The 27263-nt window shown below is 42.4% G+C and overlaps 1 protein-coding gene across 4 annotated transcripts in view; it reads left to right on the top strand.

The window, feature by feature from the left end:
• PlexA (plexin A) overlaps positions 1-27263 on the top strand; it is an 809381-nt gene that overhangs the window by 778855 nt on the left and 3263 nt on the right. For all 4 annotated transcript variants that reach the window (XM_076526877.1, XM_033482907.2, XM_033482918.2 and 1 more), the window contains 8 exons: positions 20467-21198; positions 22276-22401; positions 22593-23054; positions 23854-25535; positions 25626-25839; positions 25919-26102; positions 26178-26888; positions 26961-27106. In XM_076526877.1, the coding sequence (XP_076382992.1) occupies positions 20467-21198; positions 22276-22401; positions 22593-23054; positions 23854-25535; positions 25626-25839; positions 25919-26102; positions 26178-26888; positions 26961-27106 (4257 nt within the window). The remainder of the gene's footprint in view (positions 1-20466; positions 21199-22275; positions 22402-22592; positions 23055-23853; positions 25536-25625; positions 25840-25918; positions 26103-26177; positions 26889-26960; positions 27107-27263) is intronic.

The raw sequence follows: 27263 nt of genomic DNA, 5'->3' as shown, positions 1-27263 counted from the left end.
CGGGTTTTACGATCCGTTTAGGCGATCTTGTTTCTCGTTTTGTCGCCGGAATACATCAAAGCAGAAAAATACAGACAATATACAGGCGCGTGCGGAAATCTAGCTGCACGAATCAATATTATTATTATATTAGGGGAGCAGGAAAGTTATGTCGTTTGCGTGTTTACATTAAATTCGAACAGATAAATTTTTAACTAGTTTTTATTTCCAATCAATGATCTAATCACCCTCATTATCAACAACCTTTTTTCATTTAGTATGCAAATTTTTAGTATGCAAAAATTAGTATGCAAACAAAAAAGGAATACTGACATGCGTAGAAACATTACTTTCCGGTCCCCCTAATATAATATCATCGAATAAAATTGTGAAGGACAGATTCAGGGAATCGATCTATCGATAGAATCGCACACATAAGCGAAATCCTATTGTAAATCGACCACTATGTTGTCATTGTTTTGTTGGATTCTCTCGTTCTGTAAGCGTCTTAAACCAATTTTTGTAGACATACATGTGAATCATCGGAGACATTTACTTTCGCTCTTAAATCCGAAATATATTATTATGGAGCTGTATACGTGGACACACAGTAGTATTCACTGCACATCAAATCCGACACGCAAGCGTTACTTATGGCATCTTATCCCAAGACTAGTTCTAATCCTAAAAGTTTCTGGTCGGAAATTTCTATGACCCCCATATAACTCCATATTATAACTCCACACGTGTCAATGGCAGGAGCAGTAGGAGGCAACTTTACTCCAGATTAAACCTTTTCGAAAGTAGAACCGTCAGATATCAAAATCCCTCGTTTGACACTCGGCACTCGAAAGATTTTTCCGATATACTTGCCAGCAAACTCGAAGCAAATTTTGCAAAAAATTGTGACTTTGCTGTAGAAAATTTAATTGAAATGAAAATCATTATACCGGTGTGAAATTAATTCAATATACGTTTTCAATGAACAGAATGCAATAAATAGGTAAATTAATTGCGACATTAATGAGTGGCAAATACTTGTGCAATTGCAAATGCTACAAATAATATGTACTTTCGACAATGTACCTAATACTAAACATAAAACATTACCCAAATTAATGTAAGATTTTCTGTTTTCGTCCATGTATTTTACACGATTACCTTAAAAAATAATAATAATGTAGTGTCGCCGTACCAGCGACATCCGAGTGCTAAGAAACGCTGATCTTGTTGCAAGAGATTGAAAGAAAGAAATATTGTCCAAGTCAGTTGCACGAAGCAGATATTAAGCGAAAATGTATTTTCCCTTTTAAGAAACTGAATAAGTCGAAAATAACATAACGATATGTCTTCACAGTTTTGCGTTCGATCGGTTCACTTTTCTCGCAAATGCAGAAAACTCGCAATAAAATTCTGTGGCTGCAACGAAGAACGCCGCAAGTAACATGTTTTCGCTTCCGAGATATCGTCGCTTGAAGTTCTGTGTTCAAACGTTCAAGTGTTCGAACTGCACAATTTGTTTTGAGTTCGTAGAATTTCTTTTCGCGATGTCTTTTTCTGACAAACACTCGAATCCCATATGCTACTACAGTTCCTTCAATGCGTTAATTAAAATTTGTGAAATTGAGACTCGCAGCGAAGCTGTTACTGCTTTCTTTGCGTACATCGAATGAAGAAACATTTGATCTGGTCTTCGTATGAATGGTCATTTAGCACTATTCATGTGCGTGTTTCACGGAAGAGAACCAGCAGAATCGCTTTGATTTAAAGCGACAGTCGCTGTCTTAACTCTCTTAGCAATGACGGGTCGGTAGAAGTTCGAGAAATCATTGGCAATTGGCACCACGGACTTTCTCGATTTCTTCCACGATCGCCGAGGCGAGGGCGAGCTAATTGCTGGAACATCGAGCGTACAATGCGCTTAAGCCGGATTTCGAGCGGCCATTAATGCTCGCGAACGTGCGAGCACGTTACGTGGGACGCACGAACACGCTCCGGCTCGGAATCGATTCAGGAATGTCGACGCTCGTTCACCTTTTCTCTCTTTCTCTCTCTCTCTTTTTCTCTCTCTTTGTACCTCGTTCTCTCTTTCTCTCTTCGGCGTGCTGTCGAACACCGATATCGGCGTTGCCCACGCTTTCGCGTACAACACGTACCTAACGCGCGCACACGAGCGGGTAAACGCTCGCGTGGCCGGCGCGCCGAGCGGGCGAAACCGTGGAAGGTGGACCGGAGCCCAACGAGTAATTAAGACGTTCGCTAACTTCTTGGTAGCTTTGTGTCGGCCGTTATTAGTTTTTTTGTGTCTGACGATCAGCGGCGGCGGCCGAATCGCGATACTAAAAAGACGGATCGCCGGTTTTGTTTCCCTTTACCTCCGTCTCGCCCTTTATCGATTCGATGGGCCAGTTCTTTCGCTGGCACGCTGCTAAGCGGAATTCCATTCTTCAACTTCGAGAAACCGATTTTTTCCAGTTTGATTAATAGCGGCAGATGCGGAGATCGTGTTCGTTATCCGTCCAACCGTGGCCGACGTGTAACTCGTGTCCCAAATATTTTATGAAATTTAGCGACGGAATATTTTTACTATTCCTTGTTGAATACAATTTACTATTCCTTGTTAACACTTTATCGTCCGGTCGTGGTTGAGGCTGCCACTCAGTAAGGACTGGCTTAGTCGCGCGCGCATTTGCTCCCAGTACCGGCTAAATTTTCGCTATTCATTGTGTTGTGCTTATTCCTTTAAAAATAATAATAAATAATAATATAATTATTATAATTATAATTCATAAGGATATGGGGAGGTCAGCATACAGGAGGTCAGCTACTAACAAAACAGTAAAGAAGCGAAAACCGTCGATAGCTAAAAGTCGATTAATAGGCTATCGGTCGATAAGCATTGGCAATCGAAAAGCCGATTAATAGGCTAGCGATCGATAAACATTGGCAATCGAAAAGCCGATAAATAGGCTAGCGATCGATAAAGTGTTAACACGTTGACTGCCACGCGTATTTACAACAAAATCTCCTACAGGCCACCCGTGCCGCTATAGGAAGCGCGCGCTGTTAATTCATATCTGTTTCTGTTCCTGCATGAACAGTTGGAATCTTTGCCGAGTACCGAATGGTATAACTTCAAATCTCTGCCCTTATTTTTTTTCAATAATGAAAAGGGATCGGATTGCCCGGAAGGAGAAGCATAAATAAAATTACATCGTCAGATTCTGATTTGGAGACTGATAAATATAATCTTAGTGATAATGAATGTTATGAAGATACTATTGACGAGATTTTACGAGAATTGGTCATGGAAGAAGAAAGAAATGTTGATGATACCGAGGAAGCTACAGTTCAAATAAAAGATACGAATTGGACCGATCAGAGGCACGAGCATATCTGAAAAAACAAACAACTTTTTGTCCAAGCTGTCCTGATCAACCTCAACTTTGCAGAGAATGTTTCCAGCAGGACAATGCTAGGCCGCACACGTCATTGTCCACTCGGAAAAAATTGATGGATATTGATTGGGAATTGATGTTACACCCACCATATAGCCCTGATCTCGCGCCATCGGATTACCACTTATTTCGATCCCTGGACAACTCCCTTCGTGGTAAAACTTTTAATGATGACGACGCTGTAAAATCTCACTTAACTCAGTTTTTGGCCGAAAAGGATCAGACTTTCTACGAGCGTGGAATTTTCAAGTTGTCAGAGAGATGGCAAAAGGTCATCGAACAAAATGGAAAATACATTACAGATTAAACTTCGTTCCAAGTAAAAAAGAATTTTTTATTTCATTGAACAAATCCGCAATTACTTAGTTGCTAACCCAATAGAATAAGAGTAGAATAACATAAAATCAGCAGTTCGTTACATTTTATACGTTCCCACAGAATACCTTTTATACCGCCTGAGCAGGAACGCCTGCAATTACATTGCGGTGCAATGAACGTTAACGTGGATAATAAATAAATAATTAAATCACGACACATCTCGAGTCACAAACGAAGAAGAACGCATAGATTTGTCAAGGGTCCAATTCGTTTGACGAACTGTTCCCTTCTATTGAGTAGAAATAACGAGCGTGGAATTTTCAAGTTGTCAGAGAGATGGCAAAAGGTCGTCGAACAAAATGGAAAATACATTACAGATTAAACTTCGTTCCAAGTAGAAAAGAATTTTTTATTTCATTGAACAAATCCGCAATTACTTAGTTGCTAACCCAATAGAATAAGAGTAGAATAACATAGAATCAGCAGTTCGTTACATTTTATACGTTCCCACAGAATACCTTTTATACCGCCTGAGCAGGAACGCCTGCAATTACATTGCGGTGCAATGAACGTTAACGTGGATAATAAATAAATAATTAAATCACGACACATTTCGAGTCACAAACGAAGAAGAACGCATAGATTTGTCAAGGGTCCAATTCGTTTGACGAACTGTTCCCTTCTATTGAGTAGAAATAACGAGCGTGGAATTTTCAAGTTGTCAGAGAGATGGCAAAAGGTCGTCGAACAAAATGGAAAATACATTACAGATTAAACTTCGTTCCAAGTAAAAAAGAATTTTTTATTTCATCGAACAAATCCGCAATTACTTAGTTGCTAACCCAATAGAATAAGAGTAGAATAACATAGAATCAGCAGTTCGTTACATTTTATACGTTCCCACAGAGTACCATTTATACCGCCTGAGCAGGAACGCCTGCAATTACATTGCGGTGCAATGAACGTTAACGTGGATAATAAATAAATAATTAAATCACGACACATTTCGAGTCACAAACGAAGAAGAACGCATAGATTTGTCAAGGGTCCAATTCGTTTGACGAACTGTTCCCTTCTATTGAGTAGAAATAACGAGCGTGGAATTTTCAAGTTGTCAGAGAGATGGCAAAAGGTCATCGAACAAAATGGAAAATACATTACAGATTAAACTTCGTTCCAAGTAAAAAAGAATTTTTTATTTCATTGAACAAATCGGCAATTACTTAGTTGCCAGCCCAATATTATAAATATTGCTGAAACATCGACGTCTACTCTCGAGGAAAAGAAATTTGTCTTCAAGATTACGTAGGGCGCGTGGCGCACGCTCCATTGCCGATCGTGTGATCTTTAATCGGAGTCTTTAGGTGTCGAGGGTCCGGACGAGAAAGTGGACCGGACGTCTAAAAGAGAAGAAAGGGGCGCCATCCCATAGGGCGGGGTGATCAATTTTTCGATCGGCCTGTTTTCTCCCTTTTTTCATCCGACCGGTTCTTTCTGCTTGTTTATCTCTGCCCCTACGATTCAATCTTTCGATTTCGATGGTTTCTTTGCCGGCGCGGATCGCTGCCGTTTAATCTGCGCTTCTCTTTTCTCTTTGACCGGGGGGAACACGACGTATACAGATGTAAGAAAATTGAATCGATCTTCTGGGGATGAGGAGTGTTTGCTTCTTGAACGGGGGATAATGAAGTTTTCAATCAAGGAGCTTGTTCGTTAATCTTCGGATGACGGTGACTTGCTACATTTTGATGCGGCTTTCGAAAAGCCTCGGCCAACTTCTCGGCTGGTGTCAAAGAATTTTAGTTGACCGTTGTTTGCATTGGGTATGAAAGAGTACGCCACAGCGAGTTAGTGTCTGCAAGTAGTTGCCGCCGGAGCTACCGTGGAGAAAATGATGCTTCAGGCATCAAGGAATCAAGATCTGTATACTATTGCTGCTTTCTTACTCTGCAATTGTATGGGAATCTCGAACAAGGATCTATGTTTCATTTACACACCCATTCATAAGTATGTGCACATTTTTAGTAAATGGGTAACGTACAAAATTGATAGCTATAATGCCTAATTAGTACAAGAAAGTTTTGAGAGCACGCGGCGGGTACATCGACGAACAGAAAATTTAATTGTTTTTTTGTTATTGTCGGTGAAATGTTAACTACGTTACTGGTAAAATATATTCTCTAATACAATACACAGTGAATATAAAAATCATAATAATAGTCGTTAATGATTTCACAACTTTCTTTATATAACTATCTTAATTGTAATTAAAATTATAATTAAAGTCCGTGTACATATGGACAGGAGTGTACGACTTCCTAAAATAACGCGGATTAAAGTTTGCATTTGATAGTCCAGTATTGGTACTATAGACCCTAATTTGACTTCAATTCTGGTTTACAATGAAACAAAATGATTCAGGACGAAAGTAAGCGAAAGCAGTGTCTCTTTTTTTTAAATTTAAGATCGACCACTGACGTGATACTTACAACCAGTGTACACCAAAGTGATCTACAGAGACTGTTGTATAATTGTATTTCGACCAAAATACAGTAGAATTACGATTATCCAGCACATTTTGGACTGGGACGATGCTGGAAAGTCAAATTTGCCGGATAATTCGACTGTATTCACCTATGAAATGATAAGAACGAGGAATATAATTTAAAAGACGTGGCTAATGCAATTTATTAGTGGAATATAAAATGTGTAGATAAATATAATAAAACATGTAAGATGTATGTACGTTATAATATAAATCTATAAGCACGTGCATACATTAATGCAATTTATCAGTGAAAACTAAAATGTGTAGATAAATATATAAAACATGTAAGATATATGCATATTGTAATATAAATCTATAAGCACGTGCATATATTAATGCAATTTATTAGTGGAATATAAAATGTGTAGATAAATATATAAAACATGTAAGATATACGCATATTGCAATATAAATCTATAAGCACGTGCATACATTAATGCAATTTATTAGTGGAAAATAAAATATGTAGATAAATATATAAAACATGTAAGATATACGCATATTGCAATATAAATCTATAAGCACGTGCATACATTAATGCAATTTATTAGTAAAAAATAAAATATGTAGATAAATATATAAAACATGTAAGATATACGCATATTGCAATATAAATCTATAAGCACGTGCATACATTAATGCAATTTATTAGTGGAAAATAAAATGTGTAGATAAATATATAAAACATGTAAGATATATGTACATTATAATATAAATCTATAAGCACGTGCTTACATTAATGCAATTTATCAGTAAAAACTAAAATATGTAGATAAATATATAAAACATGCAAGATATATGTATGTCATAATATAAATCTATAAGCACGTGCACACATTATGTACAAATTTTGTTTCCGTTGCTTAAACATTATCGACAGTGAGCGATGATGATGCAGGAGGCAGTTTGAGTACTACAGTAAGGCTTTTTAAACAATGTCCGTATGTCAGCTTACTTCATAATCTCGACTCTTTTTTCAAGAACTTCATTTCGAAGAACATGCATAACATTTATTACGTTGCATAGTCATTCCGTAACATTTACCGAAGAATAGTCGGAGTAAATACGCCGGTTAATCGGACATTCCGGATAACCGTGTGCCAGATGGTTGGCATTCTACCGTATAACTTCGAGCCTTATTTGAGATTCCCGTTCGATGAATGCAGATCTAAACATCTTCTACATTCTCACTTAATCGTCGAACAGTCGATCGACAAACTGCGATGCAACAAGTCGATGGCGAGTTGCCCTCGTTACGCCTTACATATTTCAGAACAATCTGCTCTCGTTACAAAGTACAATCCGTTAATGTACAATATATTAGCAAGAAAGTAGCAAGTTAAGAAATATTAGAAGCAGTGGCCACCGGACAGATACGCATACATTATGTTCGCTGTGCTCGATCATGCCAATGACCTGATTCCAGCCGGGTGAGGATTGTCAGAAGACAAGCGTCTTAGCTCATCTGGCCGTGAAGACGCTCTTTCTCGAACGAAACTACGGTTGAAACACGTGAAAGACTTCCTTTTACTTCTCGATTGCTTCCCAGCGAAGTTAATAGGGCGAAAACTGACGGTAAAAGTAGAGTACGTTCTTCGCGGAGGCGACATGGACCACGAGGTAGTTGGGAATCAAGGGAAGACGAACGATCCACGACGTTTACGGGGCTCGGGAATGACTGATAGACGTACAGAAAATTGTTATAATTAACAGGCTACCGAGAAGTGGGCGGACATGTTAATTATTCGTTGGATCGCGCGGTTTTCTTCCGGCTCGATCGCGGACGACCCAGGACGGCCGGAGCGCGCGGACCGTCGGAAAAGCCGGTCGCGCGCGTCCATTCGTTCTCCCACTTTCCCACAATTAAGATGATGCGTCCTGAATGAAAGATTAATCTGCGCCGCTTGTTAAACGTAATAATATAATTACCGCTGACACGAACTTCGCGGGACTCCCGGAGATCGGTAGGCCTCAATTATACGCGCGTATCTTTTATCTTAGGCGGCCGGTTCTCTCTCGGCGCTTTTTTAGCGCGATTAAAGTGAAATAATTTAGTTTACGTACGGCGTGTACATTTATACGCGCCGGGAAATAAAGTGGAATAAATCGGGCGGTATATCCTAATGATAATGGTCCATTAAACGAGATTGCCTTCGCAAACGTGGGAAACGGTTTTCATCCGATTATAAATTATTTTCGGAGAGCCTAATCAGTGTTTCCAGAGACGCAGCCAGTCGAGGAAACGAGGATTTAAACGGCAGTCTGGTTAACTCTGAATTTTCTTCGATAATGTGTAATAATCAGCCCGCGGTGAAACTTTCTGCGATCCGTATCTTTCTGTATCGATCGAAACAGAGCCGCGGTTGAGCAAGAGCGCGCCTCGTTTTATACGCTTGCCGCGTTAAACTGTTACGTAAATCGGCTCGCGATATGCAACAAAATTATTTCTACGCTTTTTTTCAACGCTTGTCTTAACAGTTATCTGCCTATTAATAGGACTTTTTACGACGGAGCTAATGTGCGAACGAAGCACGACGGTTTCTCTTTGAAAAATCATTTCGAATGAACCGTGTTACGTTTTGAATGAAACGAAATCATTCATCGGATGATTTTTCGATTTCAAAACGATTGTTAGAAAATTGCCGGTAGATCAAGTGTTAAACTCGATTTCATTGAAACGCAAACAGCATGCACGCACACGCAGGCGTCCAAATATTTGTTTAATCGATAAAGCAAGTTCGAAAAATCACGGGGATATCAATTGTTGAACCATTATAGGCGGCGTGTTTAATAAAACGCGGCCAAAGCGCAAAGAACAAATTTGACGGGGACTATGGTAGCCTCTAATTGCGAAAGCCGGGATAAAACAATACAAATGTTTGTTATAAAATATTTGTATATCGTTTTCGCCGCTGAAGCACGGCCCGCATTTTGTGAAGCGCCCTTTACGCCGCTCGCGTATGCAGTGCATCCTCCTTTCCCATGCATACATAATTGCATTCCATTATCACTGGCAGTTGAATTATTTGCATACTGGTAGATATCATTAATTCGTTGCGTCGTCGCTACGTAAAGTGACGGATATTTTTAGCGAATCTTTAATTATGTAGTAAGTAAAGTAATAATAATTCAAGCGGACGCGTTTACTTCGCGATTCCTTGTCGTGTAATTTACACGACAGACCTCCGGATTAGCTTAATAAGCATTCGTGAATGTTACATTAAATTAGTGTTTCAATAGTAGTTTCAAGTCGTGCTATACACAAAATGGCTGTGTTCGACGATTTAGTAAATGAAGCTCGCCCCATATTGTTGATATTTTCTGCCGTTTCTACCGTTGGGAAGATACATCTTCTTGTTGGTCATCTTCATTATCACTCATCAAATTACTCGTTCAAATTTTAACTTATACATGGACTATAGACATTTCGCGTTTTATAAGTTGCGAAGTCCTGTATGCTGAAAAATCCAACAAGAAATCATAATTTCTTTTCATATTCGAACTTTTCGCTCTAACAGTGAAACTTGAAATTCGCTAATTATTCGGCCGTGTAATATGAACGAACGAATTTCAACTTTCTTACAACTTGAATGCTAAAATGTCTGAGATTATGTGTCGCAAGTATTTTTCGTTTCGCTATAGTTCATATAATTTCTTTAAATTGTTGACTTAGACCACTTTCATAATTAACACTAAACGAATTCCGTATAACGTTGTAATTACAACTGCTATCTAAAGGTTCATTTTTGACGATATCGTAAAAATTACATTGAATAAATTTAGTTTAAAATCATGTCGTGTGAAATAAGTGATAAATTCTTTTTTTTCTTTAACTTTGACTTAGACCACTTTCATAATTATGGGCACATATGTTTGTCCATAAACTCGCTCGAGGACTTCACTTTCGGGCATAGGGCGTGGAAGGATAAAAACTTCGAGGCGTACCGACGGGCAGAGCACGGCCGAGTGCATTACACTCTTCATATCCGTCGATCGGCCGCGACGTCTCATCCCACCCACGATCCATAGAGGGGCGGCTGGCGGTTATCGCGGCTCGCATAGAAGCCTAACGGGCAGCCTTAACCCTTTATTTTCCAACCGTTTAATTGCACAGCACACATGCATCGTCCGCGATGAACCGCGCCGATAGAAAGGAGACAAAGTTCAAGACCGTGGAGAGAAGCCAGCCAGTTTCGCAGAAGGAAGTTGCCGAGGCGTCCTCGGGGAACGGCCGGCACGTGACCTCTGGCCCGAATAACGAATCGACTTGGCCTGGGACAAGCGATCATGGCCGCGACTATGTTGCACCGTATACCCTCCGTCTTTCCCTCCTCCTTCTGCCTGCCGCCCCCCTCGCCGCCCGATGTCCGCCGTGCAGAAATAATAACAATAATTATCGGGCTACCGCGCCAGGCTGGTTGTAGCGATGTTAATTGTACGGCTGCCCCGGGGTTCGACCGACAAAAACCCGAGACACGTGATTTCTATACCCCACGGACGACCACCCCTGCAACCTAACCTATATACTCTGATGCGGCGAGCTCGTGAACGATCTGCTGCGGATTGTCCGCGAAAGGAAAAAGTATCGATCGTTCGGGGGCACTTTAACACGTTGACTGCCACGCGTATTTACAACAAAATCTTCTACAGGCCACCCGTGCCGCTATAGGAAGCGTGCGTTGTTAATTCGTATCTGTTTCTGTTCCTGCTTGAACAGTTGGAATCTTTGCCGAGTACCGAATGGTATAACTTCAAATCTCTGCCCTTATTTTTGTTCAATAATGAAAAGAGATCGGATTGCCCGGAAGGAGAAGCATAAATAAAATTACATCGTCAGATTCTGATTTGGAGACTGATAAATATAATCTTAGTGATAATGAATGTTATGAAGATACTATTGACGAGATTTTACGAGAATTGGTCATGGAAGAAGAAAGAAATGTTGATGATACCGAGGAAGCTACGGTTCAAATAAAAGATACGAAATGGACCGATCAGAGGCACGAGCATATCTGAAAAAACAAACAACTTTTTGTCCAAGCTGTCCTGATCAATCTCAACTTTGCAGAGAATGTTTTAATGTTGTACACTGCGAATAATTTTTTTAATAAACCATTTTTATAAGAATTCAATAGTTTCATTACCTCCTGTAGAATATTCGTCGAAATATTTTCGGAAATCCTTTGTAAGTAGTCAAATCAGCGTCACCCGAATTACGGGTGACGTGGCCTGATGAGAAATTTTGCTGTCACCCGAATACGGGTGACGCGGCAGTCAACGTGTTAAATAGATGCTCGGTGGTAACAGCGAAAGGGGGTAGGATCGACAGCAGGGGTGTCAAACTCAAAAGCTATTTGGGCCAAATAAACAATGCTTAACTTTGGGTGGGCCGCAAAAAAAAAGAAATCAATGTTCATAGAAACAAATATTTTTATTTTGACTAGTACATTGTAATAAACATATATAAAGTTAAATTATTGTTTACGTCCTGATACTCGACATCAAAAATGTTCAATGAAACAATGTTCACAATGAAACAAACAATGAAACAAATGTTCAATGTTCATAGAAACAAATATTGTTATTTTGACTAATACATTCTAATAAACATATATAAAGTTAAATTATTGTTTACGTCCTGATACTTGACATCAAAAACGTTCATCTCGGACCGCGAGTTTGACACCCCTGATCTACAGGACTTAATCAAATGATTTTCGAACGGAAGAATTATAATCTTTGTTATAGTTGTCATTCGAATGCGTCGCATTGCTATTTAACATTGTAATCTCGTTTGACCAAACGATGGTTTAGACGTCGAAACGTGAATCGGGGATTTCCTTTGAGAATGAGACGCGGTGCAAACACATATCTTCATCGTAGGATCTTTCAGTCGATCACTCGATGTAGTTAATTTCATCGCAAATAAACAATGGATAGTGGCACTTATATTGATCACGGAATCGCTAAACAAAATTGTTTAGAGAGAATTGTATTCCCTAAAATTTCTTTAATTTCTCTTCTGGCCCAGTTCGTTTCTGTGTCATCTTCTAATGACAATTGTGCTTTGCTTTATTAGTGTCATTGTTATTTTTTACAGCCAATTTGCAAAATACTTATTTATCTGAATTTTAAGATTAATGGGCTTACACTGTTTGGCTTCCGAGCTGTTGAAATATATTCTTGGATGTATGGCTTTCTTTTAAAATCATGAATTAAACATTATAAATGTGTCAGTATTTTTTAAAAGACGTTCACGAGTTCTGAATTTATTTGCATAGTAGTATCGCTTCCAAGAAAATATGAAAAGGTATGACGTTGGAATTATGTACTCTATTTGTATAAAACTCTGTATAAAATTACACTGATACAGATTTTATTGAGACAATTTTTAATTTTAATCTTTAACTTTTAATCTCTGTCTTTTCTAAGAGGATACACCCAAATATTTACAAAGAATTGAAAAATCATCTTTAATACTCCGAACAACGCATGTTTTTGACATAAATATAGCTAATGTTCTTTGGATCATTTATCATTTGATTTATCAATATTTTTCAACGTATTCTTTAATCTACCATAAATAGATATTCGTTAGATCTTAACGAAACATGAGAAAAATTAAATTAATTACCAAAAACTAGGTGGTCAACAATTTGATCTAAATCAGGTGAAAAAGTGTGCTCGTCTAAATTTCGAAAGAGACACGATAGACGAGTACGGTGAACTCTTTATGTCCAATATATTTTACGCTTGGATAATACAGCAAATATAAATCAGCGTAAATGTGTTCAAATGTAAATGATCGAAACCGGATTTGCAATTTTCTAACGTGAACTTGATAAATAATTTTACGAACAGGTGAGAAGTGAGTGGCCAGCTACTCTGTTACTGACAGCTGAATTAAATACGAGAATTTGATAAGGTTTCTTTGTCAGGGGAATTGGACAGTCATGGTCAGACGTGTTTGATCACTTGTAGCAGACTTTTCCCAGCATTTCGCAGGTATTCCGGAAGTTAACAGGTTTAGTGTTACGTGTATTACCGGTGGTGCAGGTTTTCGAGTAGATTTCTTTTTCTGGATTGCGTGACAACGAATGGTGACACATGCTTCAAAATGATTGAAAATACAGTGGCATGCCGTCAAAATATGTACGAGACTGCTGATAATTATTCAAACGGCGTTAAACACGCAAAAGATAGAATATCACAAGTGGTAGATAAAATCACTTTACATGGAAAAGTAATAAAAAATTGGAATAAAATATTTTCATGCTTACATATAGTTGAAATATTGTTCACTAATTAACCTGTTCTCCGCTTCCAAATATCATAACATCTTGAATTTCTCGACTGTTTCAATTTCTTCTATCATTTAAAATATAAAATCATGTATGAAACAAGTTAAACCAATCGAAGAGTCAAACAATAGTTGTTTATCACGCGAGGATCCTTTGCGCTCTTAAGGGCATACGAGAATTAAATATCTGTTGCAATTCATTTCGCTAATTTTTCTAACGCTTTTACCGATATTTACGATATCACGTGCAATCATTGCACACTAAACAGAACGTTTCCTACGTGAAATCCTTATTCTCCATTAAAATCGCTAAATGCTTGGAGCACGTAACTTTACATTTCATTAAAAGAATAAGGCCGGCTTGGAAGTGACATAACCTAATTATGTCGCGACGCTCAACGCGTTAAATTTTCATACTAGCAAAAATACACGGCCCGCTGTATGTCATTTAAAGTAATGAATTATAAATGAACGTGAATTATAAAGCTGAACTGTAGAATAGCTTATGTAATAGTATTCCACCGTATCTGGTACACGGACGAATACTTCAGGTCTGTGAAATTTTCATTGCTCTACAGCACTATTTAAATACAGTAACCTGTACGAGAGTGGAAGCCATTAAAATGACGTTCTTCGATTATGTGCCATCACGTCGATCGAATATCTTGAAAACACCGGAAGCAATCACAGTACATATACAGTAGAACCTTTGATATTCAAATTCTGTACTATCCACGTTATACAGGATGTCTCGGAATTGTGGTACTTGCGGGAAATGAGGGGTTCCCGAGATCATTTGAAGTAACTTTTTCCTTTGCGCAAATGCAATCCGCGGCTTCGTTTACAAGTTATTAACGAAGAACACCGACGAATGAGAAGCGAGCTCGGCTGACTCGAGGCGGCCAAGCCAATCAGCGGAACTGGGCTTCGCGCGCTGGTTGGCTGGGCCGCCTCGCGTCAGCCGCACTCGATTCTTATTGGTCACTGCTTTTTCGTTAATAACTCGTTAACGATGCGTCGGAGAAAATTTTTGTAAAGGAGAAGGTTACTTCAAATGACGTCAGGAACCCTTAATTTCCCGGAAGCAACATAATTTTGGGACACTCTGTACATATACGTAAGTATATCGATCTAAGACGACATACATATAACGCTCTTTATTGTCAAATTAATAATGATTTGCAGTTTAATCAACTAACGGTCCGATATTAGTAGAATAGGTTTGTTGACACATATAACGTAATATAATTGAATTGCGAAAAAAAATAGAAGAAATCGCGGATGCTATTACGAAAAATTATAACATCGACAATTTTTTTCCACAGCAAATTCGTATTTTTCCATGAGTATCTAAAATCTAGAAACAGATTCCAGAACACTCTAATGACTCAAATGATGTTTCCTTCAATATGCGCTTAACGACGAAAGTTAAGAAACGCGTGACACAAACGCATAATCTTGCGTCAACGAAAATAGTAGTTTTATTTTCTTATAATATTTAATTTTTACTTTACTTTCGTATTTTTTATTTTCTTTCATTATCTCTTTACCTGTCACATGCGCTGAATAAAACGATGTTGCAATATAAACAATGTGTTATACGCTCACTGTAACGTATGCTTTTAATTCTATTTATTAAAATATCAGATTTTACTCTCAAATGTTAACGATATGTAAAGTTTCTTAACTTTTGTCGGTAAGCGTATCTGTTTCCGATTTTACTCTTTGGAATTTCGTCGATTATTCTCAGAGTGATTTTATCGCATATAATCGAAGGTGCACGGCTCGTATTCTTTTTCTCACGCGTAGAAAATAGCCGCCTCGCAGCTCTTCTTCTATCGCGTCACAAGTTTGAAATATGTTATCTCCCACTCGTTACGTCCTTACCCTTTGTACACGCTTCTCCCTCGAGCGACCGCTCGATTTTCTACACGCGCGCTTTCTTTTTACCGTCCTCGTCCCGTGGCTCATTCTATTTTAAACGCAAGCGGCTAATATTACTTCGAAAGCTTCAGGTTCCGCAGAATCTATATCTCCCGCCCGGAAAGAAACGAAGCCCGATTAAGCGATAAACGGCGAGTGCGGCGTTTAATAACTTCGCCCCGAAGCTAATATTCAAGTTCCGTGTCAGCTTCTATCGCGCGGTTGAAAGAATTCGACCGGGGATGAACGAAATTTACTATCGGGAGGAACTTCGCCGAGTTTGTCTCACTTAACCTTTGAACGTTCCTTTTTATTATACTCATCAGCAGGATGATGGAACGCCGGCTTTTCAAACCGTTAATACTCTTATCGGCGCTCGATGCTATAATGAAGTAAGGTGATGCCGAATATTATCTACGAACATAAATCCGAACTGGAAATCAAATCGAATCGTTCGTTGAATTCTGTTTGGACACGGAATTATCGAAACAAAACTATCTTTTGCGTAAGTTTGTCGGGATTTCTTATTGTTGATCTTCGCTGTAATCGGCTCAATCGATAATTAAAACGGCTGTCGCGGTTAAACTGCTTACTATTTCGGCTCCGAGAAATTACTAAATATTGTTCAGACATTCTGAAATAAGGGTGAACAGCGTTTTTCTTAAAAATATCACTGTCGCGTGGTAAAAGAAAATTCGGAAAGTCCTCGCTCCGTGACTTGTTCGTTGCTTCGAACGCGGCTCGAATCTGTCGCGCTCCTCGACCAAAGCCACGTGCAGCACGCACGACCACCTTGCAGTTCGCGCACTTGCCTCTCATTGGTCACTGTTTTTCGCTAATAACTCGTACACAGAACTTCGAATCGCATTTTCGCTAAGGAAAAAGTTACTTCGAATGATCTCATTTCCCGGAAACACGATAACTTTGGGACACCCTGTATAGCAAAGTATGCTGAAACGAACGTAAACATTCTAGGCTACTGTAGCATCTGTTCGTCCCAGCATGCACTGGAATACATGTAGTTTAACGGTAATTCCAAAATAACAATGGCAACAGGAGATATCATTGAACGCAAAGATTTCGAGAGAATTTCAAACATGTACAGGTGTTTGTACTTCAAATTAATCGTTTCGTAGATCGCATTCACCTTTCTGCGCTGAAAATTTACACTTTCGCAGGTCTTGCTACAATGTTTAAATTTAACATGAATTTATATACTTCTTCACGAAATGATACAGCCTTCATTACGAGTAATTAAGCTGCAATAATTATTTACAAAATTTTGTTTAAAATTTAGTATGTATTTCATTACAAATAAATTTATTGCAGATAAGTGGATTCGCAAATTCCTAGAATAAAACGGTAAATACGTACTGCAAAAGGAATAATCCGGGATGCAAAATCTGTGTTACGAAGCTAAAAGCCATGGGAACCATGAATGACAAAACTTCCGTCGAAAATTGATCCTCTAACTCTGCAGTACGCTGTGTACATTGGAGAAGCGCACACGGTATCTTCTCGGTTGTAATCGTGAATGATCACATTCGTTCCGCAACAGAAAGTATAGCTAACAGATCGCAGTCGAAGAGAGTAACCGTTATTACATTGACTCTCTGATATTATCGATGAAACTTCCTCTTCTGAGACCATCGACGAAACGTCCTCGACGCCCCTGGAATTCGCCAACGGTGCGCCGCGAATACGAGAGTATAATAGTTTCAAAGTGTCCATCTAAAGCAGCTCTTTTTAACCCTTTCGCTACTACGGACCACTGTAGTGGCTTTCCATATGGTGCCACTGAGGTACTACGGACCACTATAGTGGCTTTCCATATGGTGCCACTGAGGTACTACGGACCACTATAGTGGCTTTCCATTTGGTGCCACTGAGGTACTACGGACCACTATAGTGGCTTTCCATTTGGTGCCACTGAGGTACTACGGACCACTATAGTGGCCTTTCGTATGATGCCACTGAGGTACTACGGACTACTATAGTGGCTTTCCATAAGATGCATTATATTGCATAATGTTATTTCCTCTCATACTGTAAATTAAAGAGCGCATGCTAAGACGTTATAAAATACCCTGGAATACCCTTTATTTATAAATACCCTTTGGAGAAAAATTTGTTCGTTCGAAAAATTCATTCAATTCAAACTTCCGACTTCCGCTGACGATCGGCGTCGCGTAGCGTGCAGTGATGTCGCAACGCTCTGTTCAGCAGAAGTACCGCGACGGAGAATCCGCCCGTAGCGAAAGGGTTAAAGAAAGCTCCGAGGGCGCGGCGGCGTCCGCGTTTCATTGCGCCCATAGAGCGGCGACGATAAACGCAGCGCACCCGGTGCTTTTTCAAGCCGGGAACGAGCAACCGCCGAAAACCTCTTAGGCGAGGCCAGTTTATCATCCTCGCGGTTGATTACTGTTATTCGCCGCGCGAATCGCGCGGACGGACCCGGCCTTTTTATTTGACAAGCGAACGTAATTCCAACTACGAAGGGCCGGGAGACCCTCCGTCATCGTTGCCTCCGCGCAACCGGCGCGAAGGTTCCCCCGTCGGCGCAGAGATTTAATTTGCGAGGCTTTAACCGCGGAACCGCGAACGAGGCTCGTTCGCGGTGAAGTCCGAGGAAATGAACGCGCCGAACGAACGCAGCCGGTCGGCGAAAACGGCGTCGCGAGCGCGCACCGTTCGCCGCGGAATGACGGCCGTAAATTCTGCTTTGCAACGCGCTTCGATCTCGGCTACCATCTGTCCGCGTGCCGGGATTAATCGTTGCCCGCCGAATTCCGTTGCGAGCCAGGGCACGGCGGAAAAACGCGAGTCGCCGGAAAAATGTGGATCCCGTTAACGAACGGTGATCATCGGTTAATAAGTAATAAATACTGATGGCGGAACGCGGGCGTGCGTTCGTCTTTCCGGCTGCGGAGCGGGCTGCGGAGCGGACCGCGGAGCCGCGCGGCTCAACTATGGACCTGCCGTGAATATTTGATTTTTCATACAGCCAGGAACGGTCGCGGCACATCGTTTCGATGAATAAACCATACGTTGGCCCCCGCCGAAGAAACTGATGTGTACGGCCGCTCGTTAGCGACGATTCATTGCGACGATCTTGCGGTTTGTTGCGCGATGATTCAATCGAAACTACTGGGATCTGTTTAGATTTTGGGGGTGGTTGGAGGCTGGGGAGAACTAACGCTAGCCAGCAACTCGTTCGTATTGATATTAATCCCTCAAGGGCGCAATGTCTGTGCAGTGTGCGGACTCTCGTGTGCCGGTCTTGTATGTATTTCTACAGGGTGTCCCAGGTTTTAATGTTCAAACTTTGTCAGCATATTCTATGGCACAAAGTAAGAATAAAATGTTATGTAAAGATAGGTCATATAAGAGCTTTATTAAGAAGTTATAACAAAAATTCAGAATAAGGATAGTAATCAATTTGCTGTTACTGCGAGCATTGGCTTGAATAGATCAGCACATGCCGTGTGTTTATGTAAGCTGTGTTTATTAATACATTTCGAAATGTTTACCGTTGCTGACAATACATGATTGACATCGATCGAAGATTTTTTTATATTTTTTTTTAGTTGATCACTATTCCTATCCTGAATTTTTGTTATAACTTCTTAATAAAGCTCTATGTGACCTACAATATAATATTTTTTTCTTAACAAAAAATATTTTTTTCTTTCTGACAAAGTTTGAACATTAAAACCTGGGACACCCTGTATATCACGGTCTCATTATTATATATATATATATCCTTTTTCTAAATATTTCATCTGACCAATTTGAGATATATATAAATAGAAAATGCAAATGTAACCTATTCTTATACCTAAAGAAAAAAAATCTTCGCTCGATGTCAATCATGTATTGTCAACAACGGTTATTAATACATTTCGAAATGTATTAATAAACACAGCTATCATAAACACACGGCATGTGCTGATCTATTCGAGCCAATGCTCGCAGCAACAGCAAGTTGATTACTATTCCTATTCTAAATTTTTGTTATAACTTCTTAATAAAGCATAACATTTTTTTCTTACTTTGTGCCATAGAATACACTAACGAAGTTTGAACATTAAAACCTGGGACACCCTGTATAATCATCCATAAATGCTTGAAACAACCTGCACAAATTGTGTAAAGGCTCTCCGGATACAGCGCAGTGCATAAAAGATAAAAATATCAGAGAAGGAGAAATAATTCCACACAGGATTATAGGCTGATCGTTACTATCGTTGACGGCACGGCAAGCAACGTCGATCTTGATGAGTTAATGAGAAAACTGAATAGTGTTCGTACCATAAGTAAGAGAAAAATTGCAATAGAAAATAGAGAACTGCGACCTGATTCATGATGTTATGCGACTTGTTTGCTGATCTAGTGACAGCAAACGCGGGAATATATTAGGTCTACCGGAAAGTTCTGTCCGATAATGTCATTGCAAATTTCGATTGGTATGCACATGTTCATTTGAGACATATATTTTTGAAAAATGTTGCTCACAAACTGCCATCACGCTGGCAAGAGGCCATAAGTAACGACGGAAATTATATTCTACAATATAAATATTACTAAATTTATGAAAAATCTATTATTTCCTTTCATTTCTTAAACGGACAGAACTTTCCGGTAGACCTAATATTTAGACAAGCTTCGTCCTCGCTGACGACGTTTCAGCTTGGAAAGAAAAATGGACAATCTGGGAAGAAGAATAATCGTTTCTCCTCTTCCCAGATTGTCCATTTCTGTGTACAAGCTAAGGATCAATTAGAGAGAATTTACTGTAACCTCTGTCACCCTCGGTGATCGAAGAAAAATCAGCCGTGCCCCCGACTCCGGCCTCTCAGAATTCCTTTAGAATCGACCATTATCTCAGTGTTACGAAATCGGACAAAAGACACTCAACAACGGATCCCATTTTGTTGCAGGTGGTGGTAGAGAGCTCGACCATGGGATTGGAGTACGGCGACCTGGAGATCGATCCAGGGGCCCCGGTGAACGCGGATCTGCTCTTCGACTCCCAGCTCATGCATCTGTACGTGATGACGAATAAAACGGTGTTCAAGGTCAAGGTGCAGGAATGCTCGGTGTACAAGACCTGCTTGGAGTGCCTCGGCGCGAAGGACCCGTACTGCGGCTGGTGTTCGCTGGAGAATAAATGCAACCTGCGCAGAGACTGCCAGGACGCAGCGAAGGACCCTCTGTACTGGATCTCGTACAAAAGCGGCAGATGCACGGCGATCACGAACGTCAATCCGGATCTGCTGCAGCGCACTACCGCTCGAACCCTGGAGCTGGTCATCGAGAACCTGCCGACGCTTCCCGGACAGTTCCTCTGCGCGTTCTCGACCCTGGACAAAACCCTGATCACGAACGCCTCGCGGAAGTCCTTCGGCGTGAACTGCACCACGCCGAGGACCGATCTCCTGCCGCCCATACCACCTGGCCAGCACCATTTCATCGCGAAACTCTCCGTGAGAATGACCAACGGACCGGACTTAGTCGCCACCAACTTCACATTCTTCGACTGCAACACCTACAGCTCCTGCACCCAGTGCGTCTCGTCAAGTTTCCCCTGCGACTGGTGCGTCGACGCGCACAGGTGCACCCACGACACCGCTGAAAACTGTCGGAACGACATACTGGTCACCGGAATCAACGTGAGTCCTGTTTTCTGTCTTTTCGTTGCTTCTGGCGCGGGCCGTCTCGCGTCTCTCTCTACAGAGTGGCTTAAAAGTTACTCGAAATCGGGAAGTGAGGGGTTCCTCGGGTCATTTGAAGTAACTTTTTCCTTTACAAAAGTTTTCTCTGACGCAACATTAACGAGTTATTAAAGGAAAACACTGATCAATGAGGGGCGAGCTCGGCTGGCGCGAGGCGGCCGAGCCAACGAGCTGACAGAGTCCAGTTCTGCTGATCGGCTCGGCCGCCTCGCGCCAGCGGAGCTCACTTCTCATTGGCCAGTATTTTTCGTTAATAACTCGAAAACGAAGCCACAGATCTCATTTGCGCTAAGGAAAAAGTTACTTCAAATGGCATCAAGAAGAGATCGGCGAACATTGATTCTCTTATAAATTTCAAATTCCAATAATTTTTAAGACGCTTCAGGATCTTAAGAAAAATTGCCTTTTCACAAGATAGGGTAGAGCAGCCACACTAGTGATGTCTTTGATCTGTCTTCAGACATAATTAACTTTATATTCATCGAATAAGACATATTCAATTTTTGTATTCAAAACTAAACAACACGAAAGCGTGCAAAAACGTAATATACCTTATTTGAGAAATATAAAATCAATTCTCCCTAAATATAACAACAAAGGTGCAGCAATTGGTCACACCGCAGTAACCGGCTCCACTGCAATCTTTCGATTTCTTTTTTAAGCAACGCTCGTTTTGAATATATTATTTCCTTCTTGGACTTCTTGAAAGGAAGAACACGTAGAAAACAGATGGCAAAATCAACGGAAATCGCGAAAGTTGAAATCTTCCTTTCGGATGAATGAGTGTAGAGAAGTTCAAGAAGTTTGTTTGCAAGCTGAATGCATTTTACAGCCGGTGGGAAAAATGATTAAGATATATCCCAGTGCGCCGTGTAGTTTCGAGTAGCTTAAATTGATTTAAGTAAAAGTATGAAATCAACGAATTCTGACCGGCTGTAGAAGGCTACCAGTACAAATTGCCCAGTGAAATTTGTCGATAGCGCAGCGTGCATAATGCGGAATTACATTTTCCAGAGGATGGGTCCAAGCTACAGAAGCGGTCCCGCCTTCTGTCCAACCATGAACGCGACCGACACGCAAGAGATCCTGGTATCGGCTGGCGTGAAGCAAGCGATCCGCGTCAAAGTGCACATCATCGGGGTAAGAATGTGAAGGGGGGAATCAATCTGTGAGCGAGCGCTCCTCGAATACCGTTTAATGCCGTCACATTAATTCCGCGACGTCGCCGCGTATCGTTAGCGGCCCTTTCACGGGAATCATTGTTGCGGTTAGCGAAGCGAAGCCTGTCGGATGATTGACGCTAACCTAGGCGAAACCCGCCTCTTTTCCAGCAATTCATCGTGCAGACCCGGTTCGTCTGTCAGTTCAACATAGAGGGCCGAGTAACGAGCGTGGGCGCCCGCTTGTTAGGGGACACGATCTACTGCGAGGAGACTGACTTTTCGTACACGTCCCGCGCGCCGAACATCAGCGTGCCGTTCGCGGTGATCTGGGGCGGCTCGAAGCCTTTGGACAACCCGCACAACATCCACCTGGTGATATTCCGTTGCCGCGACATGGCCGACAACTGCGGCATGTGCCTGGCCCTCGCGCCCAAGTACGACTGCGGCTGGTGCCAGAGCTCGGACAAGTGCGAAGTTATGAGCCAATGCAACTGGGGCACCAGGATCTGGCTGAACAGGAACCAGACCTGCCCGAACCCTGTGATACACTCCTTCGAACCGGTCATGGGTCCCTGGGAAGGCAACACCAACGTCACCATACGCGGCATCAATTTGGGCAAAACGTTCAATGTAAGTAAACGTTGCGTTGTTACGGTTCCACGAGATACTACCGTGATCAAACAGTCAGGTGAATTTGTTTATAAAATGTAAATTCTTTATTTATTCTTCCAAATCAATTTCATCCCCTTCAAAGTAATCCCCGTCCGATAAAACGCACTGTTTCCGACGCTTTTTCCAGTCCTCGAAACAGTCGGAATAGTCTTTTTCCGGTATAGCCTTCAAGATTCGGTTTTTATCTCCTCAATCGTGTCAAAACGGCGTCCCCGCATCGGCCTTTTGAGTTTGCTGAATAACCAGAAGTCGCACGGAGCCAAATCAGGCGAATACGGTGGTTGCGGAACGATATGAGTCGAGTTTTTGGCAAAAAAGTCGCGAAGAACCAATGCAGTATGACATGGCACCAATCGAGACTTGACGCGTTTGAGACACAAATCATCCTTCAAAATGGTTTGGACTGAGCCAAATGATATTCCGACACTATAACATTTTTCTTTGCACGCTGTACAAAAGTGGCCACGATCCGATGATAATTCGGACCATCCGATATTTTTCACAGTTATCCTAAAAATTCTCGCAAGAGCAAGCCATCGTGCGCGAAAGTGTATCACACCTGAATCTAATCTGTCTTTGTGTAGCGAATTTTGAAAGATTTCTCAGGGTCGGTGCAACGTGCCAATGTTGCCCCTGAAGAATTGAATCGCACCTATTCTACATCTTGATCTAAACGATTACGTTTGTATCCCTCCGGCGCCAAACGATTCCATATTATTATATGGTGGAACTAAAAAGCATCGCTTTCTCATTGTAGGACATCTTCCGCGGCGTTATGGTCGGCGGGATGAGTTGCGAGCCGTACGAAGAATTGTACATGCGAACGAAGCAGATCGTCTGCCGCGTAGACGGTCCAGGCATCGAAGAGACCCGGAGCGGCCCGGTGGTGGTCGAGATCGAGGCTTACCGCGGCGAATCCAAGAACAACTTCGAGTTCGTGAATCCTCGGATCTACTCCATATCTCCTCAGTACGGGCCGGTCAGCGGCGGCACCACGGTCACCATCACTGGACGACACATGAACGCCGGCAGCAGGATCGAGGCGTTCATCGGCAACTATTCGTGTTCCATAATCAGCACGGAACCGAACGAGGCGTTGTGTATGACCAGCGCGAGCGACAAGAAGAAAAGGGGCGTCGTCCAGATGAGATTCGACGGCGCTTCCAGGTTCTACGACGGCGCGACGTTCGAGTACGTGGACGATCCGACGATCGACAGCGTGGAGAGCGGGGTGGCGAGTCAGGTGAAGATCCCTAAGGGTATCCCGGCCGGCGGCATCAAGATATCGGTGACCGGGAAGAACCTCGGGTTCATACAGAGTCCCCAGATGTACGTTTACTACGACGAGAAGATGTTCGTCTCACAGTGCGAAGTCCACAGCCAGGAGAGAATGATCTGCAAGTCGCCGACGATCGAGCTGCCCGAGGACACCGTGCTGGACGCGGAGAATCCTATACCGCTGGTGTACGGTTTCCGCATGGACAACGTGACGGGTGTACAGAATCTGACTCAACGCGGCTTCCAGAAGTTCCTCCTCTACCCGAATCCGATCTACAAGGAGTTCGACGAGGAGATCAAGTACTACAAGAGCGACTACTTGACCATCAACGGGCTCTATCTCGATCGCGCCTGCCAGGACTCCGACGTGACCGTGCAGATAGGCAACGCGTTCTGCAACGTCACCTCCCTCTCCAGGCAACAGTTGACCTGCAGGCCACCCTTGACTCAGCCGCCCGCCGTCGACTTCGAGGGTCTGCCGAACAAGCAGGAGCTACCCGAAGTGATAGTGACCGTCGGTGGCACGCTTCGCTATCGCATAGGGAAACTAAGCTACGCGTTACCCGCCAGCCTCGACGGACCCCTGTCGAAGCCGGCCCTTATCGGCGTGATCGCCGCCATCGTGATCCTGGTGTTCGTGTTCATCGCCTTCCTGATCGCTTACCGCAGGAAGTCGACCGAGAGCAACAGAGTGCTGAAGAACATGCAGGAGCAAATGGACATCCTAGAGCTGCGTGTCGCCGCCGAGTGCAAGGAGGCGTTCGCCGAACTGCAAACCGAGATGACCGATCTTACCGGCGATCTGACCAGCGGCGGCATACCGTTCCTCGATTATCGCACTTACGCCATGATGATACTGTTCCCGAGCGACGACAATAGCCCCGTGCTGCAATGGGACCGGCCGGAACTGGCACGCAAGGAGAAAGGCCTGCGCCTGTTCGGCCAACTGATACTGAACAAAACGTTTTTGCTTCTGTTCGTGCGAACGCTCGAGAGCAACCGATATTTCTCCATGAGGGACAGAGTGAACGTCGCCAGCCTCATTATGGTCACCCTACAGAGCAAGATGGAGTACTGCACGGACATCCTGAAGACTCTTCTCGCGGAGCTGATCGAGAAGTGCACCGAGGGCAAGAGTCATCCTAAGCTGTTCCTCAGACGGTACGTTTTTCACGAGCAACTCCGATCAATCGCCGGATCGGTCGACATTTTACAAAACCGTTGCAAATAAACGTTCTCTTTACGTTTCAGAACGGAGAGCGTCGCTGAGAAGATGCTGTCAGCTTGGTTCACCTTCCTCTTGTACAAATTCATGCGAGAATGCGCCGGTGAACCGTTATACGTGCTATTTCGCGCAGTGAAACAGCAGGTTGATAAAGGTCCCGTGGACGCCATCACTTCCGAGGCTAGATATTCCTTGTCGGAAGAAAAATTGATCAGACAATCCATCGACTTCAAACCAATGGTAAGATCCCCGTAGCACGAAGAATGCCGCTTCTTTCTATCGTTCGATGTATGAACTCTGTTCCCTTTTTCTTTTGTAGACGGTCTACGTATCCATATCTCAACAAACGGTTTTTGTCGGTGGCATGGATCCGAACACGGAGAACGTTCCGGTGAAGGTACTGGACTGCGACACGATATCTCAAGTGAAGGAGAAGGCATTGGACACCATCTACAGAGCCACGCCATACAGCCAAAGACCTAGGAAGGACGACCTCGATCTCGGTAAGATCCTCGACTCCTGAACCAAGGATCGTTTTCAATGTCAAACAAATTTACGAATGTCACTCTGTACGTTAGAATGGCGAACCGGAGCATCCGGAAGATTGATCCTGTACGACGAGGACTCGACAACGAAGACGGAGGGCGAATGGAAGAAACGGAACACTTTGAACCACTACAGGGTACCGGACGGAGCATCGTTGAACCTAGTGTCCAAGCAGTCGTCGATCTACAACTTGTCGATCCTTTCGGAGAAGACGGACAAGTCGCACAAATACGAGACCTTGAACCTCAGCAAATTTAGCTCGGCCAGCCCTCCGCTTTCTCGCGCCACGTCGCCGTTGAACCAAAACCACGACGGAGGACTGAAGTGCTGGCATCTCGTCAAACACCACGACTCCGACGCGCGAAAAGAAGGCGATCGCGGCAACAAGATGGTCTCCGAGATCTATCTGACGAGGTTACTGGCAACGAAGGGTACGCTCCAGAAATTCGTCGACGACCTGTTCGAAACGATCTTCAGCACCGCCCATCGAGGCTCGGCTCTTCCCCTCGCTATAAAATATATGTTCGACTTCATGGACGACCAAGCTCTGCACCACGGCATATCCGACCCCGAAGTGGTCCACACATGGAAGAGCAACTCCCTTCCGCTTAGGTTTTGGGTTAACCTTATTAAGAATCCGAATTTCATTTTCGACATACACAAATCGAACATCGTAGATTCGTGTCTGTCGGTCGTGGCGCAGACGTTCATGGACAGCTGTTCCACTTCAGATCATAGATTAGGTAGGCAATATTCTCTTCGTCTAGTGTCCGCGGAACAAGTCGGAAATCTTATTTTCTGTTTGTCTACCGCAGGTAAGGACTCGCCGAGTTCGAAGCTACTATACGCAAAGGACATTCCAGTGTACAAAGAATGGGTAGAACGTTACTATTCAGATATCAAAGTCATGCCAGCCATATCCGATCAAGACATGAACGCCATGCTTGCCGAAGAGTCTAGGGTAAGTGAATATACGGGATGATTCAAAGTGCAAATAATTTCGGGTGATCTGTTCGAACAAACCGTATTGTGTAAAAATACACTCGATTGAGTGTTCGTTCACTGGTCGTTCAATACCTTCATAACTATCTAAATATGCTAGAGTTGTGTTCAGGAAT

The sequence above is a fragment of the Megalopta genalis genome, chromosome 16 (assembly GCF_051020955.1).
Source record: "Megalopta genalis isolate 19385.01 chromosome 16, iyMegGena1_principal, whole genome shotgun sequence".
Taxonomy (NCBI): Eukaryota; Metazoa; Arthropoda; class Insecta; order Hymenoptera; family Halictidae; genus Megalopta; species Megalopta genalis.
The sequence above is the reverse complement of the archived record's forward strand: the minus strand, read 5'-3'. Positions and strand labels throughout refer to the sequence as shown.